The 18,860-nt window shown below is 34.9% G+C and overlaps 1 protein-coding gene across 1 annotated transcript in view; it reads left to right on the plus strand.

Moving 5' to 3' along the window:
- Positions 1-204: 204 nt before the first annotated feature.
- LOC105441804 (plexin-B1) overlaps positions 205-18,860 on the plus strand; it is a 31,003-nt gene continuing 12,347 nt past the window's right edge. The window contains exons 1-18 of the mRNA XM_031000552.1: positions 205-344; positions 897-996; positions 1,193-1,307; positions 2,072-2,208; positions 4,130-4,231; positions 5,042-5,135; positions 5,842-6,032; positions 9,332-9,486; positions 10,228-10,342; positions 10,838-10,971; positions 11,296-11,472; positions 12,842-12,941; positions 13,650-13,886; positions 14,773-14,961; positions 15,589-15,817; positions 16,321-16,463; positions 17,068-17,189; positions 17,802-17,867. Of these exons, the coding sequence (XP_030856412.1) occupies positions 5,045-5,135; positions 5,842-6,032; positions 9,332-9,486; positions 10,228-10,342; positions 10,838-10,971; positions 11,296-11,472; positions 12,842-12,941; positions 13,650-13,886; positions 14,773-14,961; positions 15,589-15,817; positions 16,321-16,463; positions 17,068-17,189; positions 17,802-17,867 (1,949 nt within the window). The 5' untranslated portion in view covers positions 205-344; positions 897-996; positions 1,193-1,307; ... (1 more) ...; positions 4,130-4,231; positions 5,042-5,044. The remainder of the gene's footprint in view (positions 345-896; positions 997-1,192; positions 1,308-2,071; positions 2,209-4,129; positions 4,232-5,041; positions 5,136-5,841; positions 6,033-9,331; positions 9,487-10,227; positions 10,343-10,837; positions 10,972-11,295; positions 11,473-12,841; positions 12,942-13,649; positions 13,887-14,772; positions 14,962-15,588; positions 15,818-16,320; positions 16,464-17,067; positions 17,190-17,801; positions 17,868-18,860) is intronic.

Below are 18,860 nucleotides of genomic sequence, written 5' to 3' on the forward strand. Positions count from 1 at the left end.
ATGTTTAAAAAAATATCAAAAATTATATTATTTTTCTATTTTCATGATAACGTTTCAAATTCCATTGCCAGGGAATGAAATACAGTATTAAAAGTAAAAGCAATAACATGTAGAATGACATGTGAGATTTCCTGTGCATGTGAGTCATGTTGAGAAATCACACTTTTTTTTCCCATTCTTGTTATAGATTACCATTACAGTCCAACAGCTCCCAGATCTTAGCAGCAGTTTTCAATACATGTGTGAATTTAACTCTTATGAGCCGGTCTCTGCTACAACTACCGGTAATACTGTTACCTGTATATCTCCTCCTGAAAACGGCCTACCTTCAATTCCAGATGGAAGTAAGTACATGTAAAGATGAAATGTGTATCAGTGCGGATTGTACATTGTCTTTGCAAATCTAATTACATCCATCTGAATAAATAACATGTGCTGACTATTGATACGTAATTAAAATACCAATACTTGTAAAACATCATTGAAATATGGTACATGTTTTGTTATCTAATGTATTCATTTATTTTGTTGTTGTTGACATTTTCGACAACTCATTAAAACACAAGAGACATGCAGGAATCCATGAAGTAGATTGAGTTGAATGCTGAACAGTCTCCTAGATTTGAGACCTTTCCCTCGTATAAAGTTTTCGAGAGGTTTATGATGTAATGTATATGTATAGGACTTATGTAATTACCGTGTATTTCTCTCAGTATCTTGCAGCCCTTTAATAATCTGCTTGATTTTCTTTGTTGGCAGTTACCACTGACCCTCAAAATATTATTGTCATTAGACAAAAAGCAGAAAGTGGTTCTTCATCCTTCATTTATGATACATGATTTTGTCTGCATTAAAATGATTAGTATGTTTAACATTTCTTTTCATTTGTTTGGTAGTGTACTTTTTGAACCTGCCTCTGTCTGTTGTCTCAACTGAAACGAGTGTCAACTTTGTGACCAAAGATTTCTTCTTCTTTGACTGCAGTCTCATTAAATCGTAAGTTCTTAGATTCCTTAAACTTCAGCAAGCTGTTTTATCTCGTTGTTCTCGTTGGTATTGGGGTTGTTTATAATGATCAAATCAGAACTTTAGGCAGTATTGTAGAAAGGGTTCAACTGGCGTCATTGTGAATAGTCATAATAATAGTTTTGGTATTAGTTTTAATACAACGGTCATTTTCAATTTCATGCAGATGTTCATCTTGTGTTACGGCCCGCTTCCCATGTGACTGGTGTGTTTATGACAACAAGTGTACAGATGATAGCCGCACATGTCAGACAGGAGATACAGTCATTACTGGAGTTAATGTAAGCAAGTGATGCAGGGATGCTCGTTTTCAAGCAAAGCCTGAATTCAGGCTATGAACATGTGTTCATGCCATAGTTGAAGCTTTCCTAGGATACAAAATAGCTCATTGTAAATAGTTTTTATGCCCTCGCATAAATTCTGTCTGGCATCCTAAAGGAATAAAATGAACATTCATTGACACAAAGTTTAATGTCTGTCAATCAAATAGTATTTACAGATATATCTCCTTATGTTTTATTGTAATTTAACCAAACTTTTTTGGGGAATATTTGCCCAAGAATTGTTTGCATTTGGGGGGCTTTATATTGCAAATCATATATCAGGGAGCCAACCTTAATTATGTGAATAACTGTTTACAATGCATATGTGTAGACTGTCTTTCATAGACAGTGAAGCAATCACTCCAACATCAACGCATTCACGCTACTCTCAATAATACACCAAAACACATGGTCTCTTTACAGGATCGAAAGGTTTATTCACAAATAACTATATAACAACAAGGTATAATTCCACTTCAACAATACTCTGATCTCCCATTTTTACCTATGTGTTATCCTGCTCTGCCCTTTCCAACTTGCCGTAACACGTCCTTCCATGTTGGCGCCCAACACCTAACTCTCCATTGACATGCGCCTGCTACGATGACTCAATTCTGTTACAATACTATACAAAAAAATTATAGCACACAAATGTACCAAGCAAGGTGCTCAATGTTACTGATTTCCGTGCTCACCTGTTACCTGACTGTTTGTCTCTATAGAATACTGATGGTTCTGGAAACAAAGGACAGGGTTTTGCCCTCAGCTGCTCGGAGCAACAGAATCATTTCTCATACCAGTCAGTATTTCTTCTGGCTTCTCACTATCTGCAAAGAACCTTCCTATAGATCAGTTAAAGGTAATTATATTATTATCAAGCTGGTAGGCCAACAAGAGATCCATCAACTAGTGCATACAGGCAATTTATATATAATTTCTGGAAATTCAAGTATAGTGGAAGTGGACTTACATTACACCACTGCTAAACAGGTTAAGTCATGATCAGATTATGAACAAGACTTGACTTCAATATGCCCGTATGAACAGTATATAGCATTTACAGGTACATTTATCTTAAACTTCAGGCTAGTACATTTGGATTGAAGTAATGTACATTACATTTGTTCAATTTTCTCTTGTGAAAAGACCTCAGTTTCTTTAGTATTTCTAATTATTGAATGTGTATCAATTCCATAAACTATCTATTTGTGTTTTTATGTATCAATTATTGAATGATAAATTGCTGCAGTCCCTAATTCAGTATTGCTGTTTCATAGAGCATCACTATGAGACTAGACAATGAGAAAGTAAGAAGTTGTTTGTGCCTGAAGTAAGGACAATGCAGGGTAAATTTTCAGTATCATTCAGAGGCACATGCTTTTGGAATGATCTACCACTATCTGTACGGGAGAAATTAAAGCATTAGTGTCTGTCCTGCTTTCGTAGAACACTAATATCACAAATTCAAATAGAATAATTGTTCTGAACATTGAGCCAAAGTTCTTGCCTTTTTGTAAACATTATGCTATAAACCTTCCGAACCATCACAGACTTACATGTAACTTTCTTTAAATCTCAACTGAAAACCTACTTGTTTAAAAACGCTTTCTAATGTCATTTAAACTGCATTATTGTGTTCATCAAAATTTAATTAGATTACTGTGTTTTTACATAACTTGCTTTCATTTCTCTGTAATTGATGTTTATAATGATTGATTATTATTAATCTTGTTCGTATTTTGATACTTCTTTTAGTTCATGAATAAGTAGTTACCGGTATGTGTAATTTAGTTGTTTTAATATTGTAAAGCGCATTGTTATTTTCTCTGAAGATGAAATGCGCTATAGAAGCCTAGGTTTAATTATTATTATTATCATTATAATTCTTTATCTTTTTGTTTAGTGTAAAATACCAAAGCTTTGTATTTAATCACAGAACATATTTTAGCCTAGATGTAGAATACGGTAGCTTGTAGCTTAAAGTATGTAGTCAATTTTATTCATATTTATTCATTACGTTCTCATTCATTGTTGTGATACTTTTGTGTGTTAGTGGTACCATATAGACACGATTAGCATTTAATGCTTTTTTCTAGTCCCATTTGTCCTTTTAATGTTAAACATTCACGTATGATTGTTATATTGATGTACTTTTTGTTTGGATATTAAGCTTTAAACTTGAAATTCACTTCACACAAGCACAACATAGATCAGGCGCGGATCCAGGATTTCTTAGGGGAGGGGGCCCAACTTTTATTTTTTTTTGCTCCCAAAAATTTGAAAATCGCGCCGGCCGAAAAGTCGCTCAGTGGGGGGGGGGGGGGGGGGGGGGGGTACAGAGCACAATTTTTTTTTTTTTTTTTTGCTCCCGAAAATTTGAAAAACGCGCCGGCCAAAAATTCGCTCATTTGGGGGGGGGGGGGGGTTTTGGGGGGGGGGGGTAGTGAGCACATTTTTTTTTTTTTGATCCTCAAAAAAATTTCAATTTGCACCCCCCCCTTGAGCGCCAGGGGGGGGCCCAACCCCCAAAAAAGGTAAAAATCACGTGATTTTACATGATTTTTTTCTCAAGGGGGGGGGCCCAGGCCCCCCAGGCCCCCCCCCCTGGATCCGCCACTGACATAGATTAACAATTAGAGAACATACTATATTCCCAACTGTGACCCAAATTATTCTGTATGTTTGGCATGTTCATAAATCTCCCTCGCATATACAGGTGCTGATTAGACCGAATTGCTAAACATATCTTTGAAATAACATGACTTTTTGTATATTTCCAGGGCCCAATAACATATGAGTGCATCCTTGACATTGAAGGAGAAGAAGTGAGAGTACCCAGTACCACTTTTAATGAAACCTACATTCTCTGCAATGATACAAGGGTAAAATCTTGAGTTATGCTTATCCAGCATTATTACAACTTTACAGTTTACAGTAAAATAACATGAAATTAATGACTTATTGTGCAAGTATTCATGGATGGTCATGAAGTTGACTCTAAAAGTGTTTACATTTATATTTAGCATCAATGGTTTGGCAAATTAAATTTACAGTAAAAGAATGTTTTTATTTATTTTGTCATTTAAAGTATACTCTTCTAAGGGCCTTGGTTGTGTGCATCTATTTCTTTTGTGTGCTCTCACTTGCCTACATTTATAGAAGATTAAAGATTAGTATACTGAGTTAACAGAAATCATTCCTTCTATTTTCTACTACTATTTCATTACTGGTAAAATTAGAGAAGAGATTATTGATACTACAACATCAAATAATATCAGTGAATAAAGACATTCGTTGTGCGCGTTGTTCCTTTAGTTTCCATTCATGTTGCCTGATTACGGCTTTCCGTTCCTTATTATGGTTTACCCCGATGAGAGGGAGACAAAAAGCTTCAGTATGTATCCATTCACTGATATTCTTACTCAGTCTGGTAAACTACTTTTTTATCCAAAGTCTATGATATAAATATTTCTAATATCTTTATTTGCTATGGAATGAAACCCTGAGATCGCCACATTGTTTTTGTATATTATGATACAGCTACATGTTACTTGTGCCAAAGTAAACTGGTGTCCCCCCCCCCCCCCCCCCCCCCCCCCCCCGTTTGTTCCACTAAGTGACCAAAGCGAGAACAAACATGTTTACAGATTATTCCCTTCTTTTTCATATTGTGTTTTATTGTTCGTTTTCAGTACATGTACAATGGAAATTTTCTTGAGAAGAATGTCAGTGTCTCTGTACAGTGGAATGGACAGAACAGCATAGATGACCTGTCAGAAACGCATGGTAAGCCCATAGATGTTTGACATATAATCGCAATACAAGGAGTCAATGGTACTTTATTTAATTTTCATTTTAGACAGGTGATATTGGATTTTCCTAGTAAAAAGAGTTGATCAAAATATGTATTCAAAACTTTCTGCTTCAGATATTACATTTTTAAAGATATTACATAATGTAATCTTGAATTTGCACTCTAAAAAGGAGATTGTGAGTAAACCAGCTAGACAAAAGTGAAAAAAGTGAGGCAAGCTCAGATGTTAATTCTGAGCTAAATTTTCATTAGAATATTTTTTACCATTCTCATTTCTTTAATTGGAATTTAAAACCATTAGAATGTGTCACATACATGTAGACCTGTGCATGTAGTTCTTGGCACGGGATGAATTTATGTCTTCTGTATTGATAACCTATTGTTTGTGTTCCTTCTCTGAGGAGTGATATTATGTCTACTCTTTATCACTGTAGTATATAGTCAGACTTAAGGATTAATTATGAACCACATTCAGTTTTGAAATTCTTACAATAAGGGGAAGTATGGGTATGAAGTCTGGCACCAGTTACATGACAGCAGTATTCTTGTGAATGCTCTTGCATGTTTAAAAAGTCTTTCCAAAAATGTCATTAAGAAAATCAGTTTAACAAAACTAGTCTGAATAAAGAGTGACTTCTGAGCTGCATTTAATGGATATCTTGTTTTGTTGAATTGCAGTCACCCTTTACAAGTGTTCAGTTAACAGTGGAAGTTGCAGTCGATGCCTTTCCCGAGATGCAACTCCATCCATCTTGAAGTGTGGTTGGTGTGGTGATGACTGCAATGTCATTCAAAGTGAAGTTTGTCAGAACAACCTGTTTCTCCATCAGAATGAGACGCAGAAATGTTCAGCACCAGTTATCACTGATGTAAGAGAAAATTTGTTCATAAAGGATATAAATCCAAACTATTAAGTCTTTCGAATATCGATGGTAAACCTTGATCACTCTTTTTTTATGATAAAGCAAGTGTAAAATGCTTCACATGCAGAGCTTATAAAGTGAATATTTATATGACCTTTGTTGCGCGCAGTTGTCATTCATAGACATATATCAACAAGCCTTTTAAATTTAGAACAGTTGTTAAAGTTGATACTCTAAGAATCCCAAATACTGAGATAATTACATATTAAATAGAAAGCTTTTAACCCCCATAATAACACCAAATGGTGTACACCCGAACAAAACAAGTTTAGAATAATGAATTTATTCGAGTAAACTCTACCAAAATATCTAAGTCTGAAACCCGGAAGTGCACGTAGAGTCGGGCCTCAATCCGTGACGTCACGAACGGGAGTCATGGGCTCAGTGAGAGTGAATGGCAGTGATATCCCTACGTAAATGCTATCCTGTCAGAGCTTAGATTTGTTGTTGTTAAGGAGTATATTTGATGGATTTTCTGTTTTCATTTGAATGAAGAATAACGAAGCAACATTTTCCAGTCGCTGATTTCTTTTTATATCCTCATATTCACCTCTTTGGTAGAGATTTAAGACGAGTTCACTGCTTAGGAATTAAAGTTAAATCGTGCACTTATGAATAGGCGGATGCATTATATTGTCATCAGATGTACATGAGCAGTTTTGTAAAAACGAATAGGTCTAGAACTATGATAGTACTTATCATAGATGTGTGTGACTGCCTCAAAAAAGGATACAGTACCAGTTAAACATTTATGTTGTAAAATATCAAACTTGAACGAGATCATGCAAGCGCGCTTACTCTATAATATTTTGGCGAGTTACGCGGCTCTAGCATGAACGTTCGTGGAGCGAGCAGAATCGGGAGGTAAGACCAAGCCGCTGCTCTAGGCGCTGCTTGCTTGTGATGGAACGTACGTGCGCTAGTTATATGTTTATCGGCAATTGCAAGAGAATGAAAGCGACGTTGTCAGCTAAGAAAAACAACTAACAAAGACTTGCTCCTGACTACCGGTGTCAGAATTGGTAGATGAAGGATGTTCAGGGCCAAGGAAGGCGAAAGACATGGGAAAAAGGAAGAAGAAACCATCGGGAGGTCACTGTAGTGTATGGTAATGAACTGTGCATGGGTAGACAGCTACTGTTCACTCCGTGCCTGGGCCGATTTCAACACCAAAACAAAAATTACATGGTGAAAATATCGACTAATAGCACATCGTTGGCATGTATATGTCATAATTTTTAAAAGGGGAATTGATATTAATACTATGAAGTACTAGGGGAAGGTAAAGAATTGTACATAGAATTATGATTTATTAGACTTTTCAGCCTTTGAAACAAAAATATGCAGAAAATCGTATCACTCTGCACATGTTTGCTATGGAACATCCGGGTACGTGAATATACTCTCTTCCGGACGTGAGGTCATAAATAGTAGACCAGCGTCGTGACTGATTTTCTATGCAAAGAGAGGCGGATATTTTAGACATTTCAATTGAGGATTTCGAGTAGACAGAATTTTTTTGTGATATACTAAGTAATTGAAAAACTTAAAAATAACATATACTTGCCGTAGGTAACAAATTAAGGGACATTTATTTGCTTAGAGTATCAACTTTAATGTTTAAAATTATTTCATATACATGTACATATAATTGGTATTCATTATTGGTATTATACAGTGCGTCCCAGAAAAAACGAAACCGAGAATTATCGTTGTTTTATCATAACTTAATCACAATTATTATTAAAAGTGAAATTCAAAGAAAATCACAAATATCTCAACTAATGTATCACTAGAAACTGGTAAGCTAACAGATGGCCATCTTACACGTCTTAGGTCAACTACATATCGGGTGATTTATAAAAAATACAAATACAACCACCTCCATAGCAGCTGGGATATACGAGAGATTCGCCGGAAAAATAACGATGTCTTAATGACGTCACTATATGGACCAATACTGCCCAAGCAGACGACATCCCATAAAGAATAAACATAATTGCAAAGCTATTATTTGTCAAATTATAACGAGTTTAGTGTATATAAATGTAATGGCATGTCAAACCATTCAAAAGGGGATATGACCCGATTCTGATAACTAAAATCTTTTGCTTGTAAATACACAGGATAGGGGTTAATTAACAATCAAAGAAACCAGACTTTCAAATTGAAAACTCCCCGGAATAATATTAAGGACGGCATTTGTTCCCTCTTGAAACGACGAACATACCGCGGTGTGTGCAGCTGAATATACAATGGCGTCTTATTTTGTTTAAAAGCGAAAATTATCAAAAGAAGTCTTTTTCACTGGCTGCCTGCCGTAGCAAGAAACGGAATTAACAAAAGATTTAACTCCGTTTCGTTGACAATCAGCCATATACGAAAGACTTCATGCATGGCTGATTGTCAAGGAAACGGAGTTAAGTCTTTTGTCAATTCTGCTTGTTACTACTGCAGGCAGCCGGTGAAAACGAATTTGTTCAATAAAATTATGGAGATGCAAGCACTACTTTGAACAAACAGAACTTTGTCATTCCTTGCTCATTTTTCCTGATTAAGGTGTCATATGAAAGGGCAGAAACTGAACTTTCCAGAAATGTGAATTTTCCTACGAAATTCAGATACCGCCTGCCAAATGACTTTTGGTTTCCTTCACTCATGCGTGAAATATGCATCATATGAGTTGCATGAAATGAAAGAGGAGGCTCTAAGCTTTACAAATATGTGTCATTTATTAATAATAATTGTGATTAAAGAGAAGGTTGAGTTCTGGGAAGAGGTAAAAAATAATTTGTGAGCGTTATCATTGTTATTATGCAAGGGTGGAAGAACATCAGATTAAACATGTTCCTTGAAAAGCATGGCTCTTCAAATGCCTTCATATTCTAAATATGACATAAAATACGTAAAAATCGGGGGGTAGGTTTTTTTCGCCATGTGCTCGTGTAGTCCCATATACATCATTCTGTGTACAGTGCTTGTAACTTTGCCAAGCTTTGGCCAACTGTCTCATCATTTTGATGATTCCAGAACCTTGCAATACACACGAATACTTATATACTAGATGATCAACCTTTTCTGATAGATTCCACACCGTTTCTTTCACAATGCAATCACATGACCAGAACTCAACTTTATCTTTAAGTGTTATCTTTTAGTTATCTTTTAGTGATATACTGAAGTAGTATATGATATCAAGAGATTTGATGGGATCAATTTATAATTTCTTTTTTCTTTTTCCGAAGTTTAACCCCTTGTCAGGGCCTATCAATGGCCATACAAGATTAGAAATCATCGGAACCGACATTGGAGTGGTATTTGATGATGTACTTCAAATTCTTATTCAAGATTTGGAGTGCGATTTGAACAACATGGTCGAATATTACCAGCCAGGACAGAGGTAAATCTCATATTTACTCTTCTTTATGACTTACATTTCTTTTTCTCTGACTGATGTATGTAACATATTTTCACAATGTATTTTTTGTTAAATTTGTACAATTGTACATACCGGTACATGTTTATAATGACAATGTTTTGCCAAACATGTTAAATGTGTAATTAATTGTTTATAGAATATGGAATAAGTAAAATGCATTTCATCAGTTATACAATTGCAAGTAATAGTGTTACACCGTTGGTTGTGCCGGAGGCATTATGTTTTCGGATTGTCCGTCCATCCCGCTTTCTTGTTAACACCATATTTCAAGAACCAATAGAGATAGGAGGCTCAAACTTGATGAAAGTATGTATCACCATAGGAAGACAATCTGATTAGATTTTGGATTTACTAGGTCAAAGGTCACAGAGGTCAACTTATTAAATTCTTGGTATTGGCCTCGTTATCGTGATATCTCAAGAAGCAATTGTGATATGAGGCTCAAACTTGGGGGATAGTATGCATCAACATAGGAAGATGATCTGATCAGATTTGGGGTTCCAATTTCAAAGGTCACAGAGGTCAATTTCTGAAATAACAGGTTTTAGCCTTGCTTTTGTGATATATAAAGAAATAAAAAAGATAGGCTTTTTGTTTTCATTATGATCGCACAAATAATTCCATGCATTTTGTATGCTGAATTTAGGGCGGAGGCATGTAGGAGACGCAGTCGCATTTGTCTTGTTTGATTTTGTTTTGCAGTGTAAGTTGTATGACAGCGATATCTACTGAAGTAATATCGGGAGGCATTGAAATCACGGTGGCGTCAGGGGAAGGAAATAAGACAGGACAGAGCACTAAGAAATTTCAGTATAGGGTGAGTAAGACAAAATCCTGTCTAGTTTTTATCCGTCTGCAACTGTGGTGGAAGAGGCGTCATTTATTTTTAATGTGGTTTGTGTTAAAATTTAATTGAATTGAATGAAAAAGTTTATATAACTATTAAACAAAACAACAACAGCTGAAATAAAATCATGATGTTATAAAAGTCTGAATGAAGACTTTAATATTGATTATTATACATGTAGCCAAAGTATCGGGATATGATTGTTGAGTGAAACAAATTATGGAAATATAACATACGATGGACATGTTTTCATACTTCTTATAATTGCACCGATATAAGCTTGTAGTACATGTTCATGTATATTCTAAAAAATATTTTACTTCTTTCATGGGAGGGAAGTCAATTTGATCCAAAGTTCATTGTCAACAGTTGTTAGATCAAGATGTAAACAGATATATGTATTGATTTGTTTGGACATACATTTCATTTCATATCCTTGATATACAAGTATGTTGTCTCTGATAGGATCCTGTGATCACAGGGTTTAGTCCTAGAGAAGGACCCATGGCAGGGGGTACAAATATCACTATCGATGGCATGTACTTGGACACTGGAAGGGACATTACTGCAAGATTCAGAGATGCAGATTGCCTAGAGATGTAAGTAATGTGTTTTACATTCAATGCTTGATGTCATTGTTTTGAAAGTCCACCATAAGTCTTTGTTGTTTAAACCTTAATTGTTCTTAAAAGTAATGTAGCGCAATTGAATATTGAGAAGAATTTGTGTAGCTAATGGGCCTTGAGAAATGTTTCAGTGTACACATTTCTTCATTGATGCCATTTTCGAATATTTTGTAATTAAATATGTGAACTCCATCATATCCATTCATGAAAGGCTTCATAAATTAAAACAAATAGGCAGAGATTGAGAGAATAGAAGTACATTAAATATGTAAGTGGGTATTATTTGTTATTTTGAAGTTCTGTTCAAGATGAAATCGCAACCTGCATCACAAGCAGCATACCGGAGAATGCACAGGATTCCGTAACCCTGGCCATGACATTTGATGGAGAAGAGAGACAATTCAGCGGTTACGACTTCACCTACATGCCAAATCCAGAGATTGAAGATATTGATAGGACAACATCTATCATGTCGTAAGTTACTTGTTTAAAAAGAATCACTGTGATAAATCACCATGGTTTACCCAGTCATAATAAGCATTTGGGGGAATTACTTTATCATAGAATTATGACTCGGATAGAAACACATTCTTGTAAGTTTCAGAAGAAAAAAATGGAATTCTGGTATTTGTGAAAGTGGAGATAACAAGTGGTATTAAAAATTAGCCATTGGCAATGTAGTGTGTAATGTTATGTATAAAGAGAACTCTACCTTTTGTTAAGAAATCATTGAAAATATCCCTGTTCATTTTATTGATGAATATATTTTTTAATTCAAGAAGCAGCATGGGTAATATAATTTCACATGTGTCTGTTCCACCAAAAGCTTTGAAAAGAGGGGTTATATTACTACTTTGCACTATGTATAAAACAATTTGTAAAGTTCTCCATGGCATGACATAATACATCATTATTGCTTCACTAGATTTTTCATATAAGGAGTGAGTTCAACAGTGAAAAAAAATCTAACCAACTTTTTCTTTGTTCTATTCCTCTGAAGCTTGTATTGATCTGTGTCTCTAATTTTGTATGCTTTGGCCCAAGCAAACATCTTAACATGTAAATGATAAAGTGTATAATTATTTTTCATAGATACTATATTCTATAAGAATATGTAAATTGACAATTTGTTAATTTTTTCTTCTTTTTGCAATTGACCAAATGTTATACAGATATTGACTGGCAGAAGGTGTAATATAACATTCTTTGGACCGCTGAAGGGAGTTATATTTTCCCAAGTGGTTATATTTTCCTGAAGCGCACAGCGCTGAGGGAAAATATAATTCCCTTCACGTCCGAAGAATGTTATCTACCCCTTGACAGTCAATATCTTATATTAGATAGCCTTGGTTTGAAGATTTAGGGGGGGGGGTCCATTTTTTGTTGCCCCAATTTTTTTTTTTTATTGAGAAAAAAATATTTTGACAAAATAATTTTAAGGGAAGAAAAAAATTCTTCAAAAACATTTTGGGGCTTTTTTGGGGAAGGAAAAAATTGTGGAAAAACAATTACTGGTACAAGGGAAAACAAAATTTGAAGAAAAAAAATTGGACCCGGTATTGGTGTAATTGGTGACATACAGTACTCAAGAGGGCGACATGCATTGATTAAAAATACATTCATTTCATCAGCTGATTAATATAACACTGGAAAGTGACCAGCCAGGAAAATATAACAATTACGATCCTCGCAATAGACATCACGTGACGAGCTCTGGACCAATTACATCTCTTAGCTATCTAATATTATGAAGTATTCCCTGTCTGTGCTTTTCACATATGACTGTTTTCTTATATTTAGATGTTATTTGAAGCTTACCTTGAATCTATTTTTATTTCAACAGAGGAGGTCTTGATATCACACTAACTGGCGTTAGATTTGATCTGATCCAAGAACCCAGGATTGTTGTTAGTTCTCTCACAACTGATGCTAGCAAATCTGATGTATGATATGCATTCTCTATATTTCATTCAAGTCCTATTACCAGTAATAGGTATCGGATTATCAAAATATATTTTGCTCTGTATGTAAGGGAATTTATCAGGTTATAGTATATTGAAAAAAAACGAGCTTCAAATATTACTTTTACAAAGAGATGTGGCAATTTTAAATACACCCATTAAACATAGAAGCGACTTGTGAGAAGATTATTTGATTTTCCTGTACATGCTCTAATAGTACATGTGCATTGTATGAGGTACTAGTCCTTGTGTAGGGTATTATGTTATCCTTTATTTCTTCCATACCCTTAATTGTTTAATAGCCCTTACATGTAGATTGTGAAAGATTGGAATACTACCTGTATGTTCTTTCAGGCATACACTTGTACATTATATTTAGTAACATTTAGATGAATATATTTTACACACTGCTGCTTAGCATACTTTGTATTTGCTTGTACATGTACATGTATGTTGTCAGTTTTATATAAAAAATAAATGAATTGTTCTTCCATGCATACACATTTAAATTCCCAAATTTTCTCTATGAAATCACAATTGGTTGTGTTCATAAATTATTGGATCTTATAGATTGGAACATTCAAACGTGTGATCATAGTGCAATTACATGAAATGGAAATGAAATTTTAATACTTTTTATATCTTTTGTTCTTTATTCTTTATCAATGCTTTGACATTTATGTCCTAAAGCTCTGCAATGGAACAGAAACCATTCTCACATGTCCAACACCAAATTTTCCTGATGATGCTATCCCTGCTAGAAGAAGACGAGCAACAGATGATGCAATGATTGCGAATTTATCCTTTGACTTTGATGGATATGTGATTGATCGAGGCACAATTGAATATTTCCCAGACCCTGTGTATGTAAACTTCAGTGGGAACAGCAGAATTTATAAGAGTGCTAATAAACGACTCGAGATTACAGTGAGTTTAGGAGTTTTCTTCAAACACACTGCAACACCAAATTTCTGTTCATGAAATAAGTCATTTAGCCTGTATTGATTAATCATTTCGAAAAATGTTGTCATCATTACTCTGTATTTGCAGACACGTTTTTGTTTCCGTAAATGATCGTTTTTTTATTAAATTTTTTCAATTGAAATTTGAATTGCTTTAATAATAGACGTTGTTATTGACGGTTAGATTCTGCCATGTAATAGAAATATTGCAGTAATGCCTCTAGCCTATTCTTGATACTGAATTAATGTCTGTCATGATTCTATGTAAATTCGCAGGAGAAATTTGCCTTCTTTTCTTTTTCACATATTGAAGAAAGAGCCATATGCTTTATATACGCTTAAAATCCAATATAAATGCTGGCTTAAAAGACACTTGAAAGTTAAAATTTAATGTTATAGTTGTGGATTACTATATTTAATTCAATATTCTTTGTATTTTGTCATGATATCTGCCTTTAAAGAAGAGTACATCTTATATATAATTTTAGTGTAATATAATACAATACTATTTGTGAAGTATTTGTTTATAGCTATAAAATCAATGCAATGTGTTTGCTATCTGATATATGTCAAATGTATTTCATAATTATGTATTATTATTGAATTATTATTGTGTCTAATGCAAAGTGTATTGAAATATTTTGAGTAACTTATTATTATTATTATTTTTTGTATAGTAATGTTATGGTTATTAGTTATCTCAAATAAGGAAATTAATTTACACTGAACATTTTTAAGTTCAGTGGCATATTAAAGGGCTTTGATTGTTTCTATTCACAGGCTTGACTGCACATGCTATGAGTAAATTGGTTGAAGCTAAAATTGTAAATTTTGCTTTTATGTTTTTCTAGGGAATGGATTTAACCTTGGCAAGTACAGAAGACGATGTACTAGTTTTGTTAGGACCTGATGGAGAATGCACTGTTGATGATCTTGGAATGAATGTCCTGCGTTGTCAGTTACCAGATGACCAGCCTCAAGCAGGAAGCTTGAATGGAACACTAGGTCAGGGAGATGCAAAGAATCTTCCAGCTGTGACAGTAAGTTATTTTTGATATGAGGGGTTCCACGTCGCTATACTGTATTCAAAATAGGAGCTGCAAATACTAATTCTACTAAGAGCTATTGCAGTTTAAATACGGTAGAAATAAAATAGATTTGTTAGTAGACACACACATACACGCTCCCACGGAACCCAAGCCCAATTTTGGTTCCGTGCGCAGGATACTATGTTTGTTATCTTTTTGCTCTATAACCATTAACATAATATAGAATGCCAAGTACATTTTTTTAGATTGATTTTATACATTCTAGCTGCTCAAAAGTTTTTTAAAAAATTCTTTAGGTAATTGGTACTCTATAATATCACCTGTCAAATTGTTCAACAAAATTTGGAGGTTATCTATAAATGTTATTGTAAACTGGGAGATGTATTCAGCAAACACGTAAAGTGATGTTAGAATCATTACTTTTCCAAGTAGAAATCTTGGTCACGTTACTAGTGGATCAAGTTAAAACCAACCTCTGATTATATTTTGATGTCATGTGGATTTGCACTACCGTTTAGTTATGTTCCCTCATGTATTTGTAATTCTAAAATAATTGAAAAACTATGTATATTCTGTATATTTTCCTCTTGATGTAATATAATTTTTCTTTTCATTCAGGTGAAGCATGGAAATCTTTGGTTTTACCCTGGATTTGTTCAATATTCAACCACTACTGAACCCTCGATTGGGCTCATAGTTGGACCTACTGTTGGTGCTCTAGTGGTAATCATCATTGTCATGGGTCTTGCTGGAAGGTTCTTGGTCAAACGTAGACAGAAAGCTATTGATCAACAGGTGGATGAGTTGGAACTTCTTGAAAAAAAGATTCAGAATCGTGCAGAAGAAGGTAAATATCACCAGCTCTGTATGACAGGAATGTAATGTCACAATACTACTAACTTGTACATGTATGTTCTCAATGATCATGAAAGCAACCTACAAGAAGACTAGTTGATGTACCCTACATACCTGCACAGAAGTCAGTAGCACATTGAATCCAAGTTTGACTTTATAGGTTCCTTATACAGAGATTTTATGTTATCTTTAACTTTTGTCACTATACTCTTTAACTGTTAACTCAAGTAAAATGTTTTTAGATTGACTGTATACAATCTTGCTGTACTCAAATCTTTATTTGCAGGTGATTTGTACACTTAAACTATTTACAGGCACTACCTTACAGCATAGGACCTGTCATATCTAAATCCTCTTACAGTCGATTAAAAGAAATCTATTGTATCATTATTCTTGCTACATTGATTGTATCCTACTTTAAATATTTCTTGAAGATTTCTGTTGCACAATTGCTCAACCATCTTTTTTATGATGTGTTTTTTTACTTCCCTTCAGCTTACCACAACTTGCAGGTTGACATGACAGAAGTTGAAAACCAGGTGAAAGGTCTTGGTATTCCGTTTGTAAACACCCAGGACTATGCCCGAAACATGCTCTTCTCAGGTCTGGATATCCTCCCTGCTACCGCTGATCCAGAGGTCAGTATGTATCACATCTCTATTAGTGCTCACCTCTCTTTGAAGGCCATAGAGTGGCCGTGTTTGTATTCCTCAAGAAAGAAATGTTGCAGGACCTGTCTAAAAAAGGCCACTTTTCTACAGTGGCCCCTTTCTCTGTTTCCCTTAGGTGGCCTCCATAGATAGGTTTGATTGTCTTACATTCAGTGGTTGCTGTGTGATTTCACAAACATGATTGACACCTGCTACATGCAGGAATAGCATTCTGACATTGTACAAATAGAACGTTTTGTTCTATGGCAAAAGTACTATAGTAGAATGGATTTTCTTTTATGCAAAATATATTGTAGAATTTGCAGAAGAATTGTTTCAAAGTGTAGCAGAATTATTAGTCACAAGACGACTATCCTTCTACAAATAAGATTATGCTTTCTAGTGTCAAACGAAGAAGCTAATATTTTTAGATGCACATTAATATTAAGAAAAAAGAAGCGAAACATGTTCATGCACATGCACATGTAAATTATGCAACTTTTATCTAATGTCAGTAGATTAAGAGCTACAAACATTTCTGTATTTCTTCATTTATACTATACATGTATAATGATTTACTGTACATGTATAGTACTTGGATGCAGATCTAGAGCGAGCAATGATCACATTCTCGAGACAGCTGAATAACCCTGACTTCCTCGTCAAGTACATTCAAGAGTTGGAAGAGAGGAGGAAATCTCAGAGGAGAGACCGGTAAATATACACTTCTTTCATCTAGCTGTGTCCCTCTCCATTACACCTGTCATTTCACAATAACAATAACAAACTTGACTGCACTGTGTATCATGTAGGAGGTGTTTGACTGTACGCTGATCAACTTGTTCCTGATGTTTCCTTTGATTTTGTGTATTGGTTATGTCATCAATGAAAAATATCTAATAATAGCGGCAAATGGAATCTCATGAATCGGAGCAAAATTGATAAATACTGGGAAAATTGTTGTTACTTCAAAGGAGTTTTATGAGACTAACAAAGACAAACATATCGGCCCGAATTCACAAAGGAGGTTTGTCGACATACCTAGGTTTATGTGCGGCATATGACGCGTTTGATGTGTTTCAGACCAAAGTTCAGACAAACCTTGGTCTGAAACGCTTCAAAACGCATCACATGATCCACATAAACATAGGTTTGTCTACACACCTCCTTTGTGAATTCGGGCCATTGTGTTATGTAGGTCTCATTGCAATGTACATGTATATCAGTACAATTAAATAAAGCACCATAGAAGAGACTCTGATTATATTCTCCTGCAGTGGAATGTGGCCTGATAAGTGGATAAACTGACGTTCTTGTTATTTTCAGAGTCAACATCGCATCACTTATTACAGTTATTCTGGTATCAGAAGGGAACTTTGACTACTTCACTGAGTAAGTATTGATATCATTGATGGTCATTAATCATATGGATGTATGTTCATTTCATTCTCATTTTGCACTGTGATATTTATAAGTTTACCTTATATTTGATATATATGTACAAGTGTAAAACCTTTAGACTGCCCGGCATACCCAGATTGAAAAGCACAGTACACTAGAATTTCTGTTGTGCTGGCACTCCCATTTTGAAAGTATATATTATTCAATTACCCCCCCCCTTTTATTTGTTTATTGTGTAGTTTATTTTTTATTATGTAGTTTATCGGAGAAAAAAAAAATCCAATTAAAAGATTTGAGTCCTGCCGCAGCATGTCCTTTGGCATGAGATAATCTGCATTTGTCACTCTTTACCCAGGTGTTAAAAGGGTACCCGGTAGGATGTGAACGTTATGTAGTATGCTTGTAAAATGGAGCGTGGCCAGAATATTCCCCAGAGAGTGGGGAGCGTGCATTATCATGTTCCAATTGGATATTGAATCCGGTGACAGGGGTACTAATTTCAATGTAAAACGCTTAGAAATCTAGTATTAAGAGCTATACAAATTTGACTATTATTATTATTACATGTATTAAAGAAGGGGATTTTAATTATTTACAATGGAAGTGCATCATCACATATATATTGTATGTGACCGGAATGATTAATTTATGTTTAATAATAATAATAACAATAATAACTCCGCTTTTATATAGCGCTTAATACATCAATGACGTCTCTAAGCGCTTTACAGGTATATTATTACCCTGGCCATTGGTTCAATACTTGCCCGCCCACAATGTGTGCACAATCTCCACTCCCTGGGGAGCATTCCAGCCAGGCGTAAATTAACGCTCAAAACTGTTTGACCAACAATGACGGTCGCATCCTACCGGGTACCCATTTAACACCTGGGTGGAGAGTAGCAAGTGCAGGTTAATATCTTGCCAAAGGATATTAGTGCCGTGTCGGGACTCGAACCCTCGAACCCTCGACCTTCGCATCTC

Source organism: Strongylocentrotus purpuratus, unplaced genomic scaffold, assembly GCF_000002235.5.
Source record: "Strongylocentrotus purpuratus isolate Spur 01 unplaced genomic scaffold, Spur_5.0 spur5_scaffold_6, whole genome shotgun sequence".
Classification (NCBI taxonomy): domain Eukaryota; kingdom Metazoa; phylum Echinodermata; class Echinoidea; order Camarodonta; family Strongylocentrotidae; genus Strongylocentrotus; species Strongylocentrotus purpuratus.